The 24,185-nt window shown below is 42.8% G+C and overlaps 1 protein-coding gene across 3 annotated transcripts in view; it reads right to left on the minus strand.

Moving 5' to 3' along the window:
- Nucleotides 1–19,104, minus strand: part of SUSD4 (sushi domain containing 4) — a 74,585-nt gene extending 55,481 nt beyond the window's left edge. For 2 of the 3 annotated variants that reach the window (XM_069852680.1, XM_069852678.1), the window contains exon 1: nucleotides 18,816–18,978. In XM_069852680.1, coding sequence (XP_069708781.1) covers nucleotides 18,816–18,945 — 130 coding nt within the window. In that variant the 5' untranslated portion in view covers nucleotides 18,946–18,978. Of the gene's footprint in view, nucleotides 1–18,815; nucleotides 18,979–19,049 lie in introns of those variants that run through there. The other variant, XM_069852677.1, reaches the window with a different exon arrangement.
- Nucleotides 19,105–24,185: the final 5,081 nt, after the last annotated feature.

A 24,185-nucleotide genomic window follows, 5' to 3' on the forward strand; every position in this document is an offset into this window, starting at 1 on the left:
TTTCAAGGACAGGAGAATAATTTGCCTTTTCGGTACCAGCTTTTCCTTTAAAATTGACAGCACTTATTAGGAATTAGTGTCAAGTGACCTGAGGCTATGAGGCAGATAATTTTCCAAAAGAATACAGTAAAAGAAGGCCTTCAGGTGAAAGCAACTTCAGATTTGGAGCTAACAAGTGATGACTAATTGAAGGAAGAAGGATCCATGATCAAGTAAAAATCCCTGTTCTACTCAGCCTTCCTGAGTATACAAACATTCAATATTCTTTTTTTTTTTTTACAAGTCAGCTTTTCAAACACCTGCTCCTATTTCTGACCATATAACTTTGCATTCTTATTACACATGTACCAAGAACAGGACTGTTGTGTACAAGTATATTTTTTCCTCAAGCAATGCATAAAGGAGTGGGTGTTCACATATGTGTAAGGTGTATGTGTGAGCACTCATCCATATTAACATTTTTGGTCTGTCAGTGGTGAGGTCTGTGTGCAAGTAATCAAAAAACAGGTTGAGATACAACAAGGATATCTGTCCCATCTGCAAAACTGAATCAATCAAGTGCTGTCAACAGAGGTTTAGCTCACACAGAGCTTGAGTCTTAGAACATGTTATTGCCTTTAAGGCCATGCTGTTAAATAAAATGACATAAATTAAGCCATTTTTCACCTTTTTACATCCAGTATTACATCCTTCATCACAGAATGTCCTGAGTTGGAAGAGACCCAAAAGGATCATCATGTCCAACTCATGTCCCTGCACAGGACAACCCCAGCATTCACACCATGCTTCTAAGGGTGTTTCACAAATGCTTCTTGAATATTGTCAGGCTTGGTGCCATGACCACTTCCCTGGGAAGCCTGTTTCAGTGCTCCACCACCATCTGGGCGAAGAATCTTTTCCTAATATCCAACTTAAACCTCCCCTGGCACATATATCTGCCACTCCCTCAGGTCCTGTCATTGGTCACCAGAGGGAAGGGATCAGTGTCTGCTCCTGCTCTTCCTCTTTCCCTTGTGAGGAAGCTGTAGACTGCTATGAGGTCTCTCATCAGTCTCCTCCAGGCTGAAGAAATTTTTCCTGATGTCTAATCTGGTGCAACTTGAGGCTTTTGTCCTATCGCCTGTCAGTTGGGAGAAAAGACCAACATCCACCTCGCTACAACCTCCTCTCAGGCAGCTGTAGACAGTGATAAGTCTCCCTTCAGCTTCCTTTTCTCCAGCCACCTCTCTTAACAGGAGGGCCACTTTGTGGCCTCCTCTGGACACTCTTCAGTAGTTTTATATCCTTTTCATACTGTGGTGCCCAAAACTTTACACAGCGGGTGGCAGAAAGTGGGGCACTGTGGAGTACACCTTGACTATCACCTGCCTTGATCAGCTAGCAGTGCAGTGCCTGATGCACCCCAGGACACGGTTGGCCTCTTGAATGCCAGGGCACACTGCTGGCTCATGTTCAACTTGCCATCAACCAGAACCCACAGATCCCTTTTCGTAGGCCTGCTCTCCAGCTGCTCACACCCCAGTTTGTACGTACATCCAGGGCTGCCATGTCCCAGGTACTTGCTGCACTTGCCCTTGTTAAACTTCATGTGGTTGGTGACTGCCCAGCTCCCTAATTTCTCTAGATCCTTCTGCAGGGTCTCTCTGCCCTCAAGAGTGTCAACAGCTCCCCCCAGTTTCATGTCATCCGCCAATTTAAATGTATATCATTTAAATGTTTATCAGAGGAACAAACAAACAAAACCCATAGCGGTCCAAAAATACTGGCATCCAGGTCTGTAACTCAATGACCACTGCTAAAACAAAGGCGGCTGGGAGCCCTTCTGCAATTAACCTTTCACTTTACAGATTCCATATGTATTTTTTTTCCTTCCAGCTTGGGGTTTTTGGTGTCCAAGCAGTGTACTGCAGTTGACAAAATTTCTTTTCTCTGACAGAAGTCTTCTGAGTTTTGCTTCTCTGCCTGCTCAGGGGATCTGAGAAAGCAGGGAGAACAGATGGGCAAAGTAGCACGTGCAAAAGTATCTCTGAACCTGGCAAGTCACTCAACAGAAGACCCAGAAGGGACACTTCAGCTGTCACATTCCCTAAGGTATCAGATAACATTTTCAGTGCCGTTTTTTTGTAGAGTTTTTTTTTTATTTTTAATCACGAGAATTTTCATATATTAAGCCTAAAATGGCAATATCTGTGGGACTTTCTTAGTCCAAGAAATCAAAACGGTCTGTCCACTGGGTCACAATTTATGATCTTCCAGAATAGGGCTTGGATTATGCTGTGACTCCAGAGTTGCCCAATTCCACTAACAGAAACGACTACAATTAGTATGGGGAGGGTACAACTGATCTCTGTTCTCACTGTGGCATTTTATTTCCTGAGTCTGGGTAGCTGCTCACAAGAAAAAGGATTTACATCCTAGCTGCATTTAACACCCACAGACCCTGACAGATTTAGCAAGAGGTAGTGATTCAGTACATTAAGGATGGATTAAAAATAGTGACGTGGCTAAATTGCTTTCCCTGTCTCTAAACAGGAGAAGAGGAGGCTGAGGGGAGACCTCATTGCTCTCTATAACTACCTGAAAGGAGGTTGTAGAGAGGAGGGTCCTGGCCTCTTCTCCCAAGTGATAGGGGACAGGACAAGAGGGAATGGCCTCAAGCTCTGCCAGGGGAGGTTTAGGCTGGACATTAGGAAAAAATTCTTCACAGAAAGGGTCATTGGGCCCTGGAACAGGCTGCCCAGGGAGGTGGTTGATTCACCTTCCCTGGAGGTGTTTAAGGCATGGGTGGACGAGGTGCTAAGGGGCATGGTTTAGTGTTTGATAGGAATGGTTGGACTCGATGATCCGGTGGGTCTCTTCCAACCTGGTTATTCTATGATTCTATGATAAACATTGACAACCTCCAAGCAGGCACTTATGATACTTGGAAACTACCCGTGCAATTGCAATTGTGTCCACAAGCAAAGCTTATGAAGCATCCCCTGGACAAGAATGCAACAAGGCCAGGAAAAAAGACAGCCCTGCAAAAAACCCAAACCAAACCGAAACAAAACAAAAAACCCCAATCCAGCTATGCAAGGAGTTACTGAAGAAAACAAATATTTTCATGCATTACAGCTTTAAAAGGGAATGAGTCAAAAAAGCAAGAGGGAGGCACAGCATAAGCTCAGTGGTATCACTGCACCCCAAGATATCATATAATGGATACAGAAGACCTCAGATATACAGAGGAACTGATTCTACTTCCACTATCTGCAACCCATATGTTTGTTTGGGGATAAAACAAGCATCCATAATCAATACAAAAGGAATACGGGACTGTGCCTCAAATACTTGCGCAACTGATCAAGAAATAATTCATCCCTGTGCAAAGCTTACCCTTGTAGGTCTGCCAAGGTCAGTGTCACTTTAGGTTATCAGCTGCTGAAGTGCTGGCCAAGATAAAACTGCCTAGAGCAAGCTTTAAACTTACATACTCAACTTCTTTGACAAAATGTCTGTGTCTTATTTTATCTGAGTTTGCAATCCCCTGACAATGCAAGGCACATTCTTCCCCTGTATTCCTTACTCTCTGCCCTTACTTCCCTTTTTGCCTCAGATAAATCTTCCATATGTAGCAGAATGAGGTTTGATTACAGAGAACATACTAGTATCGCTCAGCTGATACCACAATATGTCTTCTTAAGAAATAATTTAAATTAGATTTAAATACTGGTAAGTTGTTTTGGGTTTTTTTCCCCAGGAAAAGGTTACTGTATGTGCAGTTCCCCGTTGTGATTTAAGAAAAAAAAATCTGTTTTTCAACTTAATGTAGAAGCAGTCTTCTCCTTATCAAACACGCTGCATTACCATCATGAGCTACAGTCTAAGACCTACATTACCCATGTAATCTGAATGCATGTTTTTGCTCTGGTCACACTCTTAGCAAGTATCTCAAAGACAGTAGCACCTCTCTGGTCTATTCTGTACCTTCACAGTAGCTCAGGGGTTTTTTTTCACTGGAAGTTTATAGGCTTTAAGTTTACTGCAGTGCCTAAGCCAATTCTAGACCTCCGAAGTCACTTAACTGATTTTTTTGAGATGTAAGCATGTTTTTTCTCTTCCAAATCTGAGTACCACCACTCATTTTTACATAGAGGTTCAATGTTAGAAACTGGAACTGGTTGGGTGCCACGGGGAATTTAATGACCAGGTAATTTCCCAGGTAACCCTGGCAGAAATGCAGAGGGCATGCAACCCGACAGGCTTTGCAGCACTCTACAAGATGAGGAGCAAAAGCTTTCAGTAGTCAGTGTAATTTTCCAAACTGAATCTGAATCAGTTATCCCACAGGAAAACATGTTTCTTCCTTTATTGTATCAGTACCACAAAATGTTTCAGCTCTGAAAATTATCCTTTAAACATAAAATAATTAGCATTCAGAAGGGAAATGGAGAAAACATCTATGCTTTGACTAGCACAAACCCGATCCAAAGACTTCTGTGCTCCTGTTTCAGTTAAATGAGTCACCTTTTCTAATTTGGCTGTTTCCAGCAACAGTTCAAGTTGCAAAGTCTCTGTCCTTAGAAGTACTAATCAAGGACCCATACCAATCCAAAAAAGCAAAGAGCCATTCTCTCAAGGAGCATGCCTATTATAACAAGAAACTGCACAGATGCATAACATCTTGCAGAAGTCTGATAAAAAACAGAAACATGAAGGTTAAACCTCTCAGTAATATCAGATTGTACAACAAAGACGCAGCTGGTACAGAAAGATGAACCTTTGCTCCACTGTCTCCCCTTCAGAGCTAAAAATAATAGTGAGTCATGCCAGTAGAATTGTTGCTATTTAGCTTTACAAATTCAGGTCATTAAGCTTATATGTAGAGAATAATTCCCTTCCTACCATGAATCATGAAATGAGTGTAAGGACATGAGCACTCAGGAACTGGGCACCAACCAGTGCGTGCTTGGTTTCAAAACTCAGTAGGATAGTTCAGGAACAAACAAAACCAATACAGTCAAGTTCAATAAGAGAGTCAACACTGAAATTACCATTACAGCCAGGAAGAAAAGGGAAACTATACATAAACCTCTGAATAGTACATCCCTTGATCCCGTTCTTCCCCATCTACTACATCCTGTCTTTTTTTTTTCTATCTATTTTTGGTATTTCAGATCAAGGCAAATGGTTACAAAATGTTAGTGTAGTATTTTTTCAAAAGCTGGCTGATCTAGACAGTTAGACCAGATGATCTGTAGAAGGCTGAGCAGGAGACAAATTACAAAAGAAACGTATTAAACATGTTTTGCAGCTTCCCAGAGAATCTCCCTGAAAATACACCAGTCCACCTGTTTGTTTTATTTTCAGTTAAATATTCTTGAAAATAGGTCAGAGGAGGAGATAATATGGATTAACAAGACTGTAAGGGAGCAAGAATGGGTGGTCTTTAGATGATGAAAGAAGAGTCTGTTTATCCAAACAGAAGGACTGGCATCATCCTGTGTTCTAGAAATACGAGATTTTCTTCATCCCTGCATGTATAATGAGGTGAGGTACTGTTTTAGAATTGTTTCATAAGGTCAAATCTCTTCATCTCCACTCACCCCTACCTCCTTCATTCCCAAGGTTGAGTGTAGAAGATAAAACAGAGGATCTAAATTTGAGCTCATAGGAAATCTTGCAGCACTGCTGGTGATCAGAGCCTCCACAGTCTTAACAACTGCCTCAGAGCAAGAAGGAGATATGGAAAGTTGATGAATAGGAAAACCCCTGCATCATCCTATTTACAAAGACACTCAGATCAGGGGAAAACCAGCAAATGGTATTTCCAAGCTAATAAACAGTAATATCGTGTTAACACTCACACCAAGCTGCCAGTCTCATTGGCTCCTGAAACTCTGCTGCAGCTCCCCATACTGCTTTGCTTTTGTACTTCAGCGATTTTATGATAATCAAATCACTCAACTGCAAAGACAGAAAAAATTTGCATATAGAAAATACTTTTTTCTAACAACATATGCACAGATACACTATCAGAGGACTTTTTCCTCTCCAACAACCAAAGAATTAAACTGAAATCTAGTATGCCAAAAAGCAAATGCTGAGTACGCAGTTGCAACTGGGAGCTGTTACATTGTTTCCCTGGCAAAAACAATTATCACACTTCAGATCAGATTTCTAACTCTGTCCTCTGAAAATCTGCATTTTTAAATCACATCTTTAAACAGGCCAGAACAGCAAATATAATGAATCATTTAGCGGCGACACTAATGCCCTGTGGCAAAATCTCTTTAGTGGACATAACTCTGAGGGAATTTAAATGAGTGCCCCTTGTATTTTCTTTATGTCCTAATAATGCTAGCATTCTAAAAGAAATGTTTTAAATAAATACAATTTTTTCAGCATGATTTATCAAGTTATATCCCTGTAAACCTGACCTGGCCAACATACTAACTTTCTGAACTGCATAGATTTACTTGCTCTACAGCATTTCTCTGATAGCCTCCTGGAAGAACGTAGAAAATGCTACCACATACAGAAATCAGAACTGAAAACACCTCCCATGACATCAAGGCTACTGCAAAAAGGCATCTTTCATCCTAGTTTTAACAAAACCCCTCTCCCTACAGTGAATGCAATTTATCTGATGGATTTCTCTTTTAAAGTCGGGAATTAAGTCCTTCTCTGCAATGTTACAGTATATTAAAAAAAAAATAAAAATTAAATAGAATCGAAATACACCAAACATAATTCTGTTCTTCACCTCTCATATGAATCTAATATCATTCTTGCACCCAAACAGAAGCCTTAGACACAACACTTACGCATTTTGCAGTGTAAACAACAATAAGAACCTTAAAATTACAGTCATTGAGAATAGTATATTTTCTACAATTTCACTGCTGGGGTCTTTTTTTAGTTTCTTAACCTTATCCTGCATGTATGCACTCTGTATGCCTGCCTGCCTGCCTGCCTGTCTGTCTATCTATCTATCTATCTATCTTCACATAAGGTTAATAAGGGCACACTTAAGTGCATTATTGCACAAGTGCATACAAAGAGAGTTATGTACTGCTTCTTTATCACCAGATGCCCCTGCCAGTCCATGTGCCCTTTCCTGCAATTTCTTCCCCTGTAGCTCTTACAGCTGGTGTGCAGTGGTGTGTCCCATCCTGATCCAGTTTCAAAGAGATCGTAAATATAATGGAGTTGGGCTTCATCTACAGGCATTTCACATTAATTCATATATTTTGTTTGGTGAATGCTTTCACTGGATATTCCCTTTGGACTAAAATATACTAGCCTCTGCAAACCAGCCCAGTCTTGATAAAATCAGTCCTAGACAATACCTTCTTCATGCTGGTCTCTGAGACAGACTCACTGGATAAGTGCAACAGTGACAGATGATGCACAGGCTATCAGTATGGCTCTGCTAGATTTGAAAGATGGATTCTTCCATTTTTTCAACCATTTCTGAGTGTCATTCTTAAAAGAGAGAAGGGGCTAAAGTCTGACACAACAATGCCACTCTTTGGGACATGAATAATGTAACAGAGAGGGAGGGTTTTAAAATGTGGGCACTGCACTGGGAGAGGTATATGAATGCTGCCAAAAGACCAGACGATAACAGAAAGATTTGTAAGACTTAAAAGAGAGGTGTAATCATCATGAGGTGTATAAATTAAGGATTTTGTCCCTTCAGATAAACCTATACTGTTAATGCTTCCAGAGAGAAGTAGGGCTTATTTTCCTTGTTTCTTGCTTTTTTCCACAACTGAAGGGGTTACTGAAGAGCTTGAAGGGGTGGGATACCAAACACCTGCACCTCTGGGATAGCTATTGCCAGATGCGGTGAGATACCTGTGCTGTCACAACCACGTCATACTCTCCAGCTCACTTCTTTAACTCCAGGTGGTATTAATCTGGAGTTACATTTAATGAAAAGGGAGGCTGTGTCCTCCATACTTAGAAACATCGAATCATAGAATCATAGAATAACCAGGTTGGAAGAGACCCACCGGATCATCGAGTCCAACCATTCCTATCAAACACTAAACCATGCCCCTTAGCACCTCGTCCACCCGTGCCTTAAACACCTCCAGGGAAGGTGACTCAACCACCTCCCTGGGCAACCTGTTCCAGTGCCCAAGACTTTCTTGGACTCACATAAAAGCCTCAGGTCTCAGAGCAAACAGAAGAATGCAAAAATGAGAGCATGTGCTTGTACAAGTCAGTAAGGGTTAGAACTGCCTAGGATGGTTACCTCTGCAGCTAAGGAGGGGGAGGTGGTGTTGTAGTTGCAGCAGTGTAATGCTCCTGCAGAATGGCTGTGACTGATCTTCTTAGGATTCATGGTACTCCTTCAGAGGAGAGGAGGATGTTCTGAATTTTACAAGACCAAGACAAATGTTTGTGTATTCTCATTTTCTCTGTTGCTCATGATAAGGCCATTTTATCTTAACTCCTTTAAGATTACTGCAAAGCTGGTAATTGCAATCAAGCTATTTTAGAAGTCCAATTTACAGGAGACAAAATTATTTATTATTTATTTTCAGTTCTAAGTAGATCATTTGTGTTTTCTCTGAGTAATATGATGTGTACAAAATATCCCTAAAAATGACAAATAAGTGGAGAGATGCAGAAAAATGACTGTCTATCTCATAAAGTACAGATGGTCTTCAGAATGCAAATCATTATTACACAAACACAGGAATAGCATAGAAGGCTTACAAAGACTATTAGAAATAAATAAAAGACATACGCTATGCCATGAAGGTTTTGGCTAGAAAAACTACTTAAGCAAGTGGTCCTGTTGACTGCTATCCCCACACCATCACAGTCCTCTTGCTAATTCAGGTTAGCTTTGCTCTAAAGCTCTCAAAATTCCATTTTTAGCCTAAAAAAGCAAATCCTCCCCCACCTCTCCCTGTGCCACTCCAGATTTCCTGAATGACACAATCTTTCTGGATGTCCACCACGAGCACCCATTTTACTAGGAATGGGAACTCAGGTACTGGAGGTGACAGCCGTAAGTTGCTGCTTCTAAAAATTCCTGTTAAAATTGTTTGCAAACACACAGAGAATTCTTAAGCTACTGACTGGCCTCTGTGTGGATCTAATCTATTATCACAGGGCTATTCAAGATATACAACTTCACTCAGCCTACAGAATTAAAACACAAATTCACTTGGGTGCAATTTAGTGTGGCATTAACCGTACCGTTTACATCATGATCAAGTACAAAGAGTTGATCTAATACCCCCAAGGAGAACAGAGTGTAAATAAGGATCTTTTAAAGGAGCACTCTGAGATTTATTCCTGATTCTTTCCAATTGTGACTTTGGAAAACCCTTGCAAGCCCTTCCAAACTAGCAAGGCAAAGCTGACTTTTTCGATAGCTGCTGCCAAGATATCTGACTTTGTGTTAAATACAAACTTAGCTGTGAACTTAAGTAAACTAGAAAAATATAAGTTCCACCATGAAGAATCACAAAGACTCCCTCTGTATTGTCAGCAATCTATGAACGTAAGGCAGTTAGAGCTAAACTTTAGTTCTCTAGCTGTTAACTAATTTCTTACTTTTCAAAAACACTTTTCTGGATGGGAGCAGTCAGGATTCTTCCCACCCAGATCCAGGGAACTGGTAGCAGCAGTCAGGATGGTCAAAGATATAGCACTGGCAGATTTGCACTGACAGGCAGCACCACGGAGGACAGAACATTTGGGAAATCCCACACTAGAGACATAAATCCTTACAGAACCCTTTGTTACAGCAAGGAAGATTCAAATCAAACTTCAGAAAAACCTCTTTAATGGTTAAAAGAGGGAAGCACTGGAATAGATACTCAGGGAAATTGTAGAGTTTCCACCATAAAGTCTTGGATTACTACTTCCCCGAGATATGGATGCGAGTCCTGTCCTGGGTAGGAGGATTAACTACAGGTGTTTCTGAGGTCTTTTTCGGTTCTATTTCTTTGATGCTGCTCTCAAGTCTATTGTCCCACCTCCAGACAGGTGGAAATGAATTTTCTATTCTATGTTTTATTTTAGTGTACACATTCATAGGTGCTAACGATGGAAGTGAGAGCAGGATGCAGGCTTCCACTTCTGAGATTGTTCTTCTCCCTCCCAGTATGGGAGCTTTTCTCTTGAATCTGTATTGTGCTCTCCAGTCTCCTGACATATCAACAGCTATGTGTGCTGCTGGCTTTCTGCAGTACCAAAAAAAGATCTGAAGGCTTTGCACTTTCAAAGACAATCTCTTCTTTTTAGTGTATTCTCTAGGTCTCCAGAATGGGAGCCCAGTGATACAATCATTTCCCCAATTCATGTGCATGCTGTATCCCGCTTTTTTTTTTTAGCAGTGTACACGAGAGTTTATTTTTAGGATGCTATCTCACAATAACTTTGATAACCTAACTTCTACATAATCTAACCCTTAGTAACTTTAACCTGTTTTCTTCTCCAGTCTGTTGTAAGCACTGTATTCTCTCTTCAGTTTCCAAGAAATTATTTTTTTTTCAGATTTTGTAAATTTTTACTGAGGATTTTGGCATTACACAGAAACTCTGCTGCACCCTTAGCCCTAGTAAGCTTCCCAGCTCTGCATTTAGCACTGCTTGACCATCTGCAGGAAGCAAACTAAACAGCTAAGGACCAGACACGATACCTATTTTACCCTTCTATGTTCTTTACATTACACCTTATGTTGAGCAACCAGTTGTAAGCCAAACCAACCATGAGCAACCAGTTGTAAGCCAAACTAGTTTTTTACAAAACTGCATTATAAATGCACTGATTTCTAAACTGTGATGGGCAGTATAAGGCAATAGCATTCATGTCAGCCTGCACAGAGCTACCTGGTCATGTAATGCTCTTCTCTCTAACTGCTTAAATATGTTAGAATTAGTTAAAATTAACATGCAATATTTTTATAATGTTGCCCTTTCATATAAACTATGATCACAGACCACGTGATCAAGCAAGGCAGAAGTATCAGTCCTGTTAATATGCGCTTTGCACTATGAGAAATTGCATGATACTGTTTTTTCAGGGTTCAATCCTAACTTATAACATTTTCTTATTTTTTTATTATTCAGAAGATGATGTTTTCAGTATCTGGAAAAATGCCGTGTATTATCTCAGACATAAGGTAGTAAGGCAAATAAACTATACTGGAAAAACTCCCTCTGTGATTGGAGTGGCAATTTATGTGAATAGAAATCTGCTGCTCATCTCAGTTAGAAAGAGAGTTACAGTGAAAAAAATCCTATTATAAAGGCTGTATCATACAAATGTGGACTAGGAATTTCCCTGAATTCTATTTACAGAAGAAAGTACTGGACAAAGATTCAGAACATCTCTTCCCAGTCTATGGTGAGATCTCTTTCTTACGTGAAATTTCTTCAAGTATTTAATCTTTCCATAGTGATTTCCCCATATACAAAGGGACATAATAAAACTTAATTTTGCTTTATAAAGTGCTCTGAACTCTATGTATGAGAAGGGATGTATTAAAACAAAAAAAAAATCACATTTTTGTCACTATTATTACTATTAACCCAACACAAGCAAGAATATTTGACAAGTGATGGGTTTAATGAGATGGGCTTATCAAAAGTAAGTAGCGACACTAGAAGAAAAGTGCCATATTCTACTTTCTAAAGTTGGTCATACTGACAAAACCAAGGCATGTTTAACACAGAAATGCCCCTGCTGATGAATTCTGGAAGCATAGAATTGCTTGAATGGAAAAGACCTTTGAGATCATCAAGGCCAACCATACCTGTCCACTACTAAATCATATCCCTAAGTGCTTTATCTACCCATGTTTTAAATACATCCAGGGACATATGATGCATACATAGGGAAAAGTTTCAAGAAACCGGAGCCATCCAGTCTTTGGAGCATCTGGAGTCTGCATTTCTGCAGCAGAAGACCAAAGACATGGAACAGAACATGAAAGGCGACCAGAAAGCTGAGGAGCAGCAGCTCTGCTGGACACCTGCCATGAACAAGATGAGAAACAGCAAGCTTAAACAGCAGCAAGGATCCTTCGGGTTGGATCTTAGTAAAAAATTTCTAGTACATACTCAACCATCTCCCTCGGCAGCCTGTTCTAGTGCCTGATAATCCTTTCTGTGAAGAAATTCTTCCTGTCTAATCCGAACCTCCCCTGGTGCAACTTGAGGCTCTTGTCCTATCACCGGTCACTTGGGAGAACAGACCAACACCTACCTTACAATAACCTCCTTTCAGGTAGCTGTAGACAGTGGTAAGGTCTCCCCTCAGCCTCCTCTTCTCTAGGCTAACCAGTTCCAGTTCCCTCAGCTGCTCCTCATAAGACTTGTTCTCCAGCGACTTCACCATCTTCCTTGCCCTTCTCTGGACACACTCCAGCACCTCAATGTCTTTCTTGTAGCGAGGGGCCCAAAACTGAACACAGTATTTGAAGTGGCCTTCTTGGCCACCTGGGCCACTGCTGGCTCATGTTCAGCTGACTGTCAACCTACACCCCCAGGCCCTACTCTGCCAGGCAGCTTTACAGCCACTCTCCGCCAAGCCTATAGCACTGTATGGGGTTGTTGTGTCCCAAGTGCAGGACTCGGGACTTGACCTTGTTGAGCCTCCTCCTCTTGGTCTCAGCACATTGATCCAGCCTGTTCACATCCCACTGCAGAGCCTTCCTATTCTCAAGCAGATTGATACTTCCACCCAACTTAGTGTCATCTGTGAACTTACTAAGGCTACACTCAATCCCCTCCTCCACATCATCAATAAAGATATTGAACAGAACTGGACCCAACATCAAGCCCCGGGAACACCACTTGTGACCAGTCTCCAATTAGATTTAACTCCATTCACCACCACTCTTTGTGCCCAGCCAACTAGCCAGTTTTTCCCACAGCAGAGGGTACACCTGTCCAGAACAATGGCAGCCAAGCAGAATACTGTGAAAACTGATGTGAAAGGCTTTACTGAAGTCCAAGTACACCACATCCACAGCCTTTCCCTCCTCCATTACGCAGGTGACCTTGTCATAGAAAGCAATCAGGTTAGTCTGACAGGACCTGCCTTTCATAAATCCATGTTCACTGAGTCTGATCACCCGGTTTTCTTCACCTGGAACTTCCTTCCAGTGCAAAAGCTTTGTATAACTCCTTAGTACCAAGCAGAAAAGCAACCGAGGATGAACACTACCCACATTAAAAGTTGATACGATTCACGAGTCACCCACCATAAGTGTGTAAACACATCCAACACATTTTTTCCCAATGGAGCTCAGTTAGCACAGATACCACCAACAACTTCTTCCACTGTTTTCAGTATGTGCAGACAGAAACACCCCAATTCAGATAAATCCCATCAGCAGCCCCGCTGTTCAGGAAAAGCCATTGGGAGCCCTCTCTGGAAAACAGGCAGCCAAACTCTGTCAACAAAAGCAATGGGCTAAGAGAGTCAGAAGATAAGCATGGATGTTAAAAACTGCTGCTATAAACTGCCTCACTGTGAAATCTAGTAGATGCACAGCCTGTAATTGGTTTCATCATGCTATGCTTGTGCACATTGAAGAAAGTAGCTGAGAAGATGTAAAACCAAGTGAGGAGATGTTGGTTTCACAGTTAAATTGCTGAATTTCATAAGATACATGTATCTTCAATCTCCTTAATATGTTAGCAAAGCTAATTTTTACACTTACTGAATGAAATTGTACATATTACACTGCTTTATCCCTCCAGCTCATTTTCTGACTAAGTTATGTTTACCACTGAATGCAGCCCATTTTTCATTCACATGTACACCAGCATACAGCAAATAGGAATTCAGGCTACACTTTCTTGTCCTTTTCATGTTTAAAGCATCACTGATATGCACAGCACAAGTGCAAGTTTTTCTTCTTTTAATAATGTGTGTTTTGTTATAAAAACATGGATTACAATCAGAGTTAGGCAGTACTTGGGAAAAAATGGAGTACATGAGGAACACTATAGCAAAAATCCATAAGAAGCTGTAAAAGAAAAAATAATAACATCTTCCTAGTTCTGGTGATAATGTTTAGTTATTAACCCACACAACAAGAATAATAATGAACGCTCAAGAATGTTCTACTTTGGTAAACTTCAGTTCATACTTTGTTAAAATCCCTGTTTCTCACTCCAGTAACATTTTCTTTGGGAGGTTCTCAAAGTACTTCATAACATGCCCATGAAATACATTGCTTATCTACTTTACAGATGAGAAAATCAAGCAAAGCATAATTAATTCATTCTTCTAAGGTTGTAATCATCCCTAATACAGAGATCAAAGATACTTGACTGTAATTCTGGGAGTAAGGGAGCGAAACAGAGAAGCAAAGTTAACTGCAGTCTCCGAATCTCAAGGCAAATCAGGGATAAACCTCCTTCCTGCAGGGTGCTAAGAAACCAATTAAACATTAATCTAATATGCCCACCTCTTGCAAGGTTATAGGCAGAATGATGTGCCACTAAGACAAATGACGAGCTGCCATCCTAAGATGTCACCGGCCTCACCACTCGCAGTCAGAAGAGCTACAAAATGTTACTTAACTGCTAACTCAAGTCTGCAAAGAGGGGAAAAGAGATTGTATGAGGCAGATCTGGGATTGAGAATAAGATTGTGTCATGGTGGTGAAAATCTGTTCCTTACAAAATACTGAGTTTCTCCAATAAGCTGGAGGTTAAAAACAATTCTGCAAAATAAATGATGATTTAATCAAATGTACAGAGAACTCAAGGCTGAAATATCTATTTTGCTTGACAAGTGAAGCAGACACACAGAGAGGCTGTGAGTAAAATACATTAACTACAAATTTAGCTAGAGGGTATCAGAAAACATTCTGATGTTTCAGAAAAACTTCTTTATAATCTCAAAAGTGTATGCAAGGCAATTAGAGGGAAACTTTGGCTGGCTTCTCTTGCCAAAAACAACTGCAGGTTGACAAAAAAAAAAGCCTAACGGTAGGCGTGCAATAGCAGCACACATGAAAACTTGTATTACCCCAAAGATACAAGTTCACCACCCTCAGAAACATGAGGGATGTGTTTTGGGTAGCCGCTATATCCATGGAGCCTCTAAGGCATGGACAGTTATCCCTCAGCTCTGTTCAGTGCTGGTGATGCCGCTGGGCAGCATATTCCACAGGGACATGACTCCATGGGAGCAAGCTCATGGTCTGAATGACAAGAAACTTACAAAGCATAATGTAAACTTAGGAAAAGTTTAAAGAAACTGGAGCCATCCAGCCTTTGGAGGAACTGGAGTCTGCATTTCTGCAGTAGAAGACCGAAGGCATGGAACAGAATATGAAAGACAGCCAGAAAACTGAGGAGCAGCAGCTCTGCTGGACATCTGCCACGAACATGATGAGAAATAGCAAGCTTAAGCAGCAGCAAGGATGCTTCAGGTTAGATCTTAGTAAAAAATTTCTAGTATAAAGTCTGATGTGATGAAACACTGGCAGAGGGTCCTTAAAGGAGAAGTGGAGACTTTTTAAGAAGACTAAATAAATACCTTGCAAGAAGAACACAAGTACACCTGACCCTGCTTGAGGTCAGGAGGCAAGACGAAGTGACAGCCCATGTCCCCATCCAATGGAGATGCATGTTGTAGCCCTGAGCATCTCCACTGGGCCATACAGAAGACACTGCAGAAGAACAGAGCTCACCCAACTGACTCAGGACAATAAAGCAGATAGGAGCCCGGCAGACGTCTGGGTACAATGATGGCCACATAACCAACCTCAAAACTAGAAGCTTACTGAATGTTTCCTTTTAGATTCCCTCCCTCCCCACAACTCTAATATATTTCAGGAATTTGAGGTATATGTAAAACTATATTATTAGAGCTCCTATCTCAATACTACAGGTTCGATAGTGAACTGTACATGCCCTAAAACTCTGAAACATCTTGTCATCAGCTCCATCCACTTGCACATTTCATTTTTCCTCTTACTAGCCTTCACACCCTTCTTCTGCTTTCTTATTTTCATTCTTCCCCCCCCCCGACTTACACTGCAGAATTATAGTGAAAAGCAAGATAAACAAAGATGATCAGATGAAAGCTACAACCTGAAGTATGAGAGATTTACTTTATCCTTGGTGTCAGCAGTGTTAAATACATCAGGGATGAATGAGGGATATTGTTAGCTGAAAGGTTTGTTCATTTGAGTTCACCTCTACAGCAAATTTTCTGCTAGATCCACTTCTGAGAAAGTCAGAACGTAATAAACAGAGTTATTCTCCGTAGAGTTATTGACAAGAAAAAAAAAGTTATAAGTAGTATTGATTTGGGGTGAAATGGTAGAACGTGATAATCAATAGAGCTTAGTCAGATACAAAATAGGAGTCATACAAGTCATGACAGGATTATTACAGGGGCCAAATCCTAGTATCAACTAAGGAAGGGAAGAAGCTATAAATGAGATCCAAGATGCAATCTGTAGATAGCTTTATAGAAAAAAATAACCTTTAAACTATTCATTTTCATTTTTAATAAGGTAGTTTTTATTTCAGCATATTGTCACTGCTGTTTTTCTAAAGCTTTTGAAACAAATTCTCTCCACCTCCATAGTATTTTCATTAAATGTCATCAAAGCCCTTTTCACGTCTCTGAGAGAAGTATGATTATCCTTATTTAACAGATAATGACAAAATAGAAAGAGACTGGGGCTACATTTTCCAAAGCAGTCAGTAGTTCCAGTGCCTTTTGTCTAGATATACAAATCCATAAGATGAGAGTCCCACAGAAGCAAAATTTTCAAAGGTCCCAGGAAACCACAAATTTGGTCGATGTCAGCAGCTGCTTACAAGTTCTCAAACTCTGGGGCACAAGCTATGTAAGCATAGTAAGCTCTCTTAGAGCCTAAAATAGGAGAGATCCTAACTTACAGTCCTCTGTTCTAATTACAAAGCTCATTATTTTTTTCCACTCAAATGACTCAGGGTGAAAACAAACCCCAACATCCATATATTCTACCACATGAAAGAGCCATACATTTACAGGTATTTATATAGTGCCTAACTTACAGGCACAACCACACTGGAAAATAACAGCAATGGAAAATAACAGCAATAAGAACTTAAGACCAGCAATAAATACCTTTCGCTGGTTACTTTACCAATGCATAATTGTTCAGTGTGTTACCTTTTCCTAGACTCTAGACCAAAAAAAAAAAAAGAAAAGTTCTTGAAAGGTCCTAAAATGCCTTACAAATGGAATTTGATATGGAATTAGTTATACCAAGGTGAAAGGCAGTGGTGTTGACAACGATCAACATCACACAGGAATTTATTGCATGCTGTGATGAAGACTACAGTGTTCAGGGGAGACATAAACCATATTTTGAAGAACCTCTTGCATTAATAAGCTAAATAAATGCCAACAATCACACTGCAGGATATACAAAGCCTCAGGGATGAGAGGGCCTTGGAACAGTCTCATTTTTATGAATGGAGCCTTAGGAAGGAGCTTAGAGGAGGACAGGAGCTGGCTCAACTGCAGTTGTAACGAAGGCACAGGAAAGGCAGAATGGCATTATCACACTGAAACGTGAGCTGTCCAGGCAACCGAGTGTAACGCAGTTGCAGGAAAAGAAAAAAAAGCCATTGATTCCTAAAGAGGGGTTCATAGATACTGCAACAGTTTAAAAGCTTGTTAAGCTGTAATCACATTGGCAGTCACAGAATTTCTACTGGAAAATAGTATTATCATCTCCAGATAGAAAATTAGGACTGAATCTCAACAGGAGGAGGTTGGACAAAATGACCTTTTGAGTTGCTCTTCAGACGTATTCCTGTAAGTCTGTCTTCAGTGACAGAAAACGCATCTGGATCAGAGCTGCTTGGGCTTAGGCATTCAAGTTAGAAAATTTTGCTGTAAATCTTTGGCATGAGAAGAAGCCTAGGCCATTTTTACATTGGACTCTGCCAATGCAATTCAATCATAAAATGGCTATTCCCCCAACATCATACCATGCCGGAGCAGAAACATGAAGCTGCTCTCATCATCACAGTTAAGTTCATTTTACAGCAATGCAGTTTACTTTAAGACTTTTCCAGCAATCCAAGTCTAATTATGGAATCAATTTAAAGCAATTTTGTAATTAAATGTACCTGCTGAAAATATCTTGCAGCCTCAATAATTTAAAATGATAGTGTAAAAAAATGTAATTAAAATGAAAAATGCCCAATAAGGCGAGGAAAGGGATGAAGGACACTGTATTTTCAGCCCCAAATCGTCTGCTTTCCCCAGCTGCAGGGGGATTTAGCACCAAGAGTCAGCTGAGAGATGTTTGACTGGACCGCAGTAAGGGGAAGGCTTCTTTTTTTTTTTTTTTTTTTTTTAATTAAAAGACACCGTTTCAAAATCACACTGTACTTACACGGGGCCACTGTACCCTAGCCGGGGCGAGGGTCTGTCCTCCCGGGGTCCCCACGCAGGGTGCAGGAGGCTGCGCGCCCCCGCGGCAGGTGAGGGGTGGGCGAGCTGGGAGGGCGAGCTGGAGGAGCGAAGGGTGGGCGAGCTGGGGGGACGAGGGGTGAGCGACCTGGGAGCGAAGGGTGGGCGAGCTGGGAGCAAAGGGTGGGCGAGCTGCGGGGACGAGGGGTGAGCGAGCTGGAGGAGCGAAGGGTGGGCGATGGGGGGCTGCGGGGAGGCAGGACGGAGCCGCGCTTCGCTCCTCTCGGAGAGCGCCGGGGGATGGAGTTGGCTCCCCCCCGGCCGGGGCTGCGGGGCAGAGGAGGGGTCCGGGTCCAGGTCCGGGTCCGGGTCCGGGTCCGGGTCCGGGTCCGGGTCCGGGTCCGCTCACTCACCGCCCGCCGCCGACCCCGGGCCGAGGCTGAGCGCCAGCGGCAGCCACAGCGCCGCGGCCAGCGCCCGCCGGGAGGGCACCGCCGCCGCTCGCCCGCTTCCCATGACACATCTTCTGTCCGCCAGAGGCATCCGGTTCGCCGCCGCCTGCAACGAGAGAGAGAGAGAGAGAGAGAAGGGGAGAGAGCCGCCCAGCTCCGCCGCCGGCCCCACGGGTCGCCCCGCACCGCCGCTACCTGCGGGGACGCCCCCTCCCCGCCACCGCCGGCGGGCGCCTCCGCGGCCGCTGCCGCTGCGGCTCGGCGGCCGCGCGCACGCGTCCGGAGGCGCGCGCGAGGGGCCCGGTCCGGGAGCGGGCCAGCGCGAAGCCGCGCGCACCTGCCCACGGGGAGCCCCGGGAGCGCGGGCGGACCCGGGCGCCGCGCACACGCGTGGCTGCGGCGAGGGGGGAGCCGCCGCGGGGAGAGCTGCGCCCGGCTCTGCGAGGTTTCGCTTTCCTGGCGGGCAGAGCGGGGAGGATTTCGGCTTGACAGCAGGAAGGAATCCTTCACGGTGAGGGCGGCGAGACGCTGGCACAGGTTGCCCAGGGAAGCTGTGGCTGCCCTGTCCCTGGAGATGTTCAAGCCAGGTTGGATGGGGCCTTGGGCAGCCTGGTCTGGTGGGATGTCCCTGCCCATGGCCAGGGGTGTGGAACTGGATGGGCTTTCAGGCCCCTTGCAACCCAACCCTTTCCATAATTCCGTGATCTTTAAGATGCCCTGTCAGGCATCAGGTAGACGTATTGTTATGTATGAGATACGGTTATCAACACCGATGCCCGTGACGCGTCATTCAGAGTTTGTGGGAGTGAGAAGGTGTACTGCAAAGCACTCTCCCCCATCAGCTGCCGTGAGGGAAAGGCAGGAGGATGCCCTGGCCTGCCAGTTGAAGCAATTTGCCTGCTAGGAAGCAGCACCCAGCTGGGTTTAGTCAATATGTGAAATTCACTGCAACTAATCACTGAATAGGACACTCTTACGGTTTTAACAGCTGTGGGACAGCTCCATATTTCCTCTTTAGTACACTGAATTAGGAGCATCACCTCTTCACCCTCAGCTGGGCACTGCAGCCCTTCCCTCACTTGGAGGGTGTCTTCTAGCTGAGAAGGTTGCAGACGTGCTGTTTGTGAATCAGATTAAGGTGTGTGGCACCCTCCTGGGACACCACAAGGGGCAGAAAACCAGGGACAAGAGAAGACACGTTTGTGACAAAACATACCTGGTCTCAGTGCAAAACCACACCCAAAGATACCTGGGCTCCTACTAATAGCATGTGGAAATAGCACGTCCTGGTGCTTTGAAGTTAAGAGTTAGTACTGGCAAATCTGTGCATACAGATGAAATTGCTTTCAACTGTCTCACCTACTTGATGCTTTCTCCTCTTAGCTATAATGTAAGGCTATTCAAGAGAGATTTTAGGTCAAATCAGTTCATCATGTATGAGTTCAAAGAGCAGTGCAAGAAGTGTCGTCCTTTATCTTTTTACTCTCCCCTGGAGAAAATGGGCATCTCATAGTGAAATACAAGTCTTCCATTAAGAAATGGAAACTATGTGGCCAATTTTCAGGTAAAAGTGTGTTTTATCTCTGAGATGCCTTTTGTCCTTCTTCTAAATAGGAAAATTTGGAAAATATTTTCACCCAAGCATCATTTACTGACCAGGTAAGTTATCACCTCCCTAGTCCAGCCCAAAGACAGAGTTTAGATTAGTAATAGCTCTTTTAAGCTGAGCAAATATAGTGCAGGTACAATTACATGATGGAGATGGTTCTTCTGAGGCAATAAGCTGCTGGCTACTACAAGTGACAGAGGAATAATGCAGCAATTCCTTTTTTCTGTAATAGGAGGATCTTTATTTTTATGTCACTGGTAGCTTTAATTTTTTAAATCAGAATAGCAAAGGGTACTGTCCCTAGTGAGCTAGCACTGTTTCCATTTTTTTTCCATTAAAATGCAGAGGGCTGGCTGCTAAGTTGGTGTTCAATGTGGATGGGGGAATTATGCCCAGATACATGCTGGACTTCCAAGGAGGAATAGATGAATGAAATAATGTCCATCTGTGTTAACAGCTACTACTTAACCCCCATTACTGCTCTTAACCCCTTTTTTTACTGTGCTCCTTATGCCATTCAGCCTGAGGAAGAGCAACCAAGTGCTCTGGGTGTCCAACAGCCACCCTGGGTGAGTCATAGTACCACAGCTCCAAGCAACACCAGGAAATCAATTTGTGTAGCAGCTCTTCTTCAGAATCTTAATGAAATGTAAAATTCACCTCTTGCTGAACTGTGTATGCACGTAGGATGTAAAATGGAGGTGGTGGCCAAAGGGCTGGGGGAGACTGGCCCCCCAGGAGTGAAGGAGTTTGGTCAACATCCCTGTCAGCCAAGAGCAGGGAAGGACTCCTGCAGCCCAGGAAAGCCCAGATTGAGACAAGAGCAGAAAGAGGTGGAGGAAGATGGAGCCTGAGGCAAGCCCAGTCACAGAGAGGTGGAGGGGAAGGAGTTGCTCCACTTTGGCTTGTACTTTTTTCTGGAAGGGGTAGATTGCCTGAAGGGCTACAACAGCTCAGTGACCAGAACTGACATCTATAATCTATTTTAGTGCATCCCCCTGAGCTGAAGCTGGGCCAGAGCAGTGATCGACGCACTGGACTTGAAGCGCTGAGCTGCTCTTACACAACACAGACTGTAAAATAAAGGATTTGTCCCCTGATGATCACTCCTCAGTGTTTCACCACCACAGAATTTGTGATTTTGTGCCTTCCTACACTTGGTCACCTCTCTGCTGTTTATTTTAAGCAAGTTTTTCAGCCATGCCTCAGACTTGTAGGGTCTAACCTTGAATTGCCTCCAGTCACAATAACCCCTTGCCAGCATTGACACAGATGGACTGAAAACAAGTCAGAAATATGATGTGACCTTTTTCTTCTCAATAGGTCATCACAGAGCTGCTTCCATCTCCCTGCACAGCTTCTGTGGCTAAAATTGCCTCACATTAGCAGTCATCCACTAGAATGAAGATAACAAGCACCAGTCCTTCTCTGCTCCTACTAAAAGCAGGTTCCGCTTGTCTGGGCATGTAAACGCCAAAGAGTTGCCAGTAACAGGGAGGAGAGCTCCACTTCCCTGCAGCAGGTCCTAGGTGCTGCTATGCAGTGAGAGGCATTTCTGGCTGCCTTTGCCCACATCAGAGAGAGAGGGCTTCAGCTCTCCTCTGGCTGGTGCGCACAGCAGGCTCCTGTCTGCTTCTACTAAGTGTAGGGTGGGCATCCCATCTACATTTCAGCTGTTTGTGGGCTTACAGCTTATCTCTTCTGAAGCTTTGTAATCTTCCTTACTTGTAAAACATTTTTGTCTGTATTTGAAGTTACAGGATTTTAATTTTATCTTGCCATACACATCTTATTCACTAATTTTTTGTCTTCCCATGCATACTCATTTATTTGATTATCTTATTCTGAGATCCATGGTGAAGAAGCTAGGTTAGGAAATGCAGCTAAATGCATCCAACCCCAAAAGTGGTCCCTCAGTGCAGGCCAAGTGACAAGAGCAGTCATAATGACTCTGCTTGGGGCTAGGGAACATGGAAATCATGCCCACCGTACACACCACTTTACCTCAGGTCCTTAATACAATATAATCACTTCCTCTGTGTGTGTTAAGGTGTAGGAAGTGCTGTTTAAAGCATCCAAGACAACACATTGTACTGTTGCCAGTTCGTATTGTACTCATGCAGTATGAACCTGATGGTCTGTGTTACACAGCTGGTGCTGTGGCATGGAAAGGTGTTCGAGGATGCAAAGCCAGGACAAAGGAGGACAGGAACAGCTGAATCTAGTGTAGTCTGACTCACACTGCTTCTCTGGACTAAATTATTTCCAGAACTGCAGACAGGTATTGTTTCAAAGGGAACAAATCCATTCACTCCAAAAAAGAGCTTGGGAATGTATTCACATGAGCACAATGTGGACAATCTGTGAGTGAAAACAGAGTATACACACTCAATGATCTGCTCAGTATGTAAGGTAGGAGCCAGATGTAAAGGAGGGTTTAAAGTCAGAATTTGTAATACAGCTCTCCTCCTGTAACTGAAACAGCTATTTCATAGTCTAGGATATGACAAAATTCATTAGATTATTCCCTCTTTTACCTGAAGCCTCTGGACACCCACTGTTGCAGTTATTCTCACAGTGTCCCGTGCTCAGCAGCTCAAGAACCTGAGGCTGTCCAGGACCAGGAGGCACACAGAGGGCTGTGTGTGATGTGCACCATCAGGACACTCCTCCATCCCAGCCAGCTCAGGCTTTCCACAAAGCAAATCATGTGCAAACAAGGTCAGAGCAATGTTGCTCTGCCTATGTTTACTTCACAATGTAACAGAATTTTCATCCAGGAACTGGGAAACCAAATTCCTTAGTCTGAAGGAGATCAAAACTGTATCTCTTTTGTCAGTGTACAGACACTATAGACACTGAAGCTCCGTCTATGTAAGAGCATTAAATGGTATTAGGACACCAAATCTCATCTCTCTGTGTTCTTAAAATGTTATCATATCATTAGCTTGGGCTACCTAAGGCTCTTCCAAGCCTGGCTGAGGAGATGCTACAGGACAGACACTATTCTGTGTAGGTGGTTTGTGTAAAGCGTCTCAGTTTCAGAAAGTAAAGAACTTTAATGACATGGACATCAACCACTCTGTGCCAGTTAGTCTCGCTACATGAGAATCTCATTGGCACCTTTAATTTGCTAGCAAAAATGTAACCCAAAATGTTAGGCATTGTGTCTTTGTGTGATTAAGTACTTTTTAATTTTATGTTACCTATTAAGATATTCCTTCTCCACATTTAATCTGCTCAAAAATAAGATCAGAATAAATTGTCCCAGTTGTGTGGGTGTTGGGTAGGTAGGTTTCCTCCTTTAGTTAGATTCTGACCATGGTGAAAAGGGTGTAGTAGTGATTTTAGCTGAGGTTAGTGAGAGAATTTATTTGTGGCAGTGTGAAACTGAAAAAGACATCAAGACAGCTTAGTTGCAGTTGAATGAGTATCAGGGTGGTCAGTCCACAATGGAGAAAAAACAGCTTAATGCAGAAGCCTGCAATTAATTATTTTTAAATATAAAATGGCAATGACTAGCACTGAGATCTGGCTGGCAGAACATAATTCCAGGCTGTAAGTACATATTGTTGCAATACGTCCTTCAGATCTCCTGGCTACGGATCACCTTTCTTTTTCATCAGCCACAGGGAAGAATTATTGCTTCCTTCCAGCCCCAGCCCACATGTATCACATTATTATAGACAATTCTGTATGTACAAATGAGCAAAATAATTTGA

Source organism: Phaenicophaeus curvirostris, chromosome 2 (assembly GCF_032191515.1).
Source record: "Phaenicophaeus curvirostris isolate KB17595 chromosome 2, BPBGC_Pcur_1.0, whole genome shotgun sequence".
Classification (NCBI taxonomy): Eukaryota; Metazoa; Chordata; class Aves; order Cuculiformes; family Cuculidae; genus Phaenicophaeus; species Phaenicophaeus curvirostris.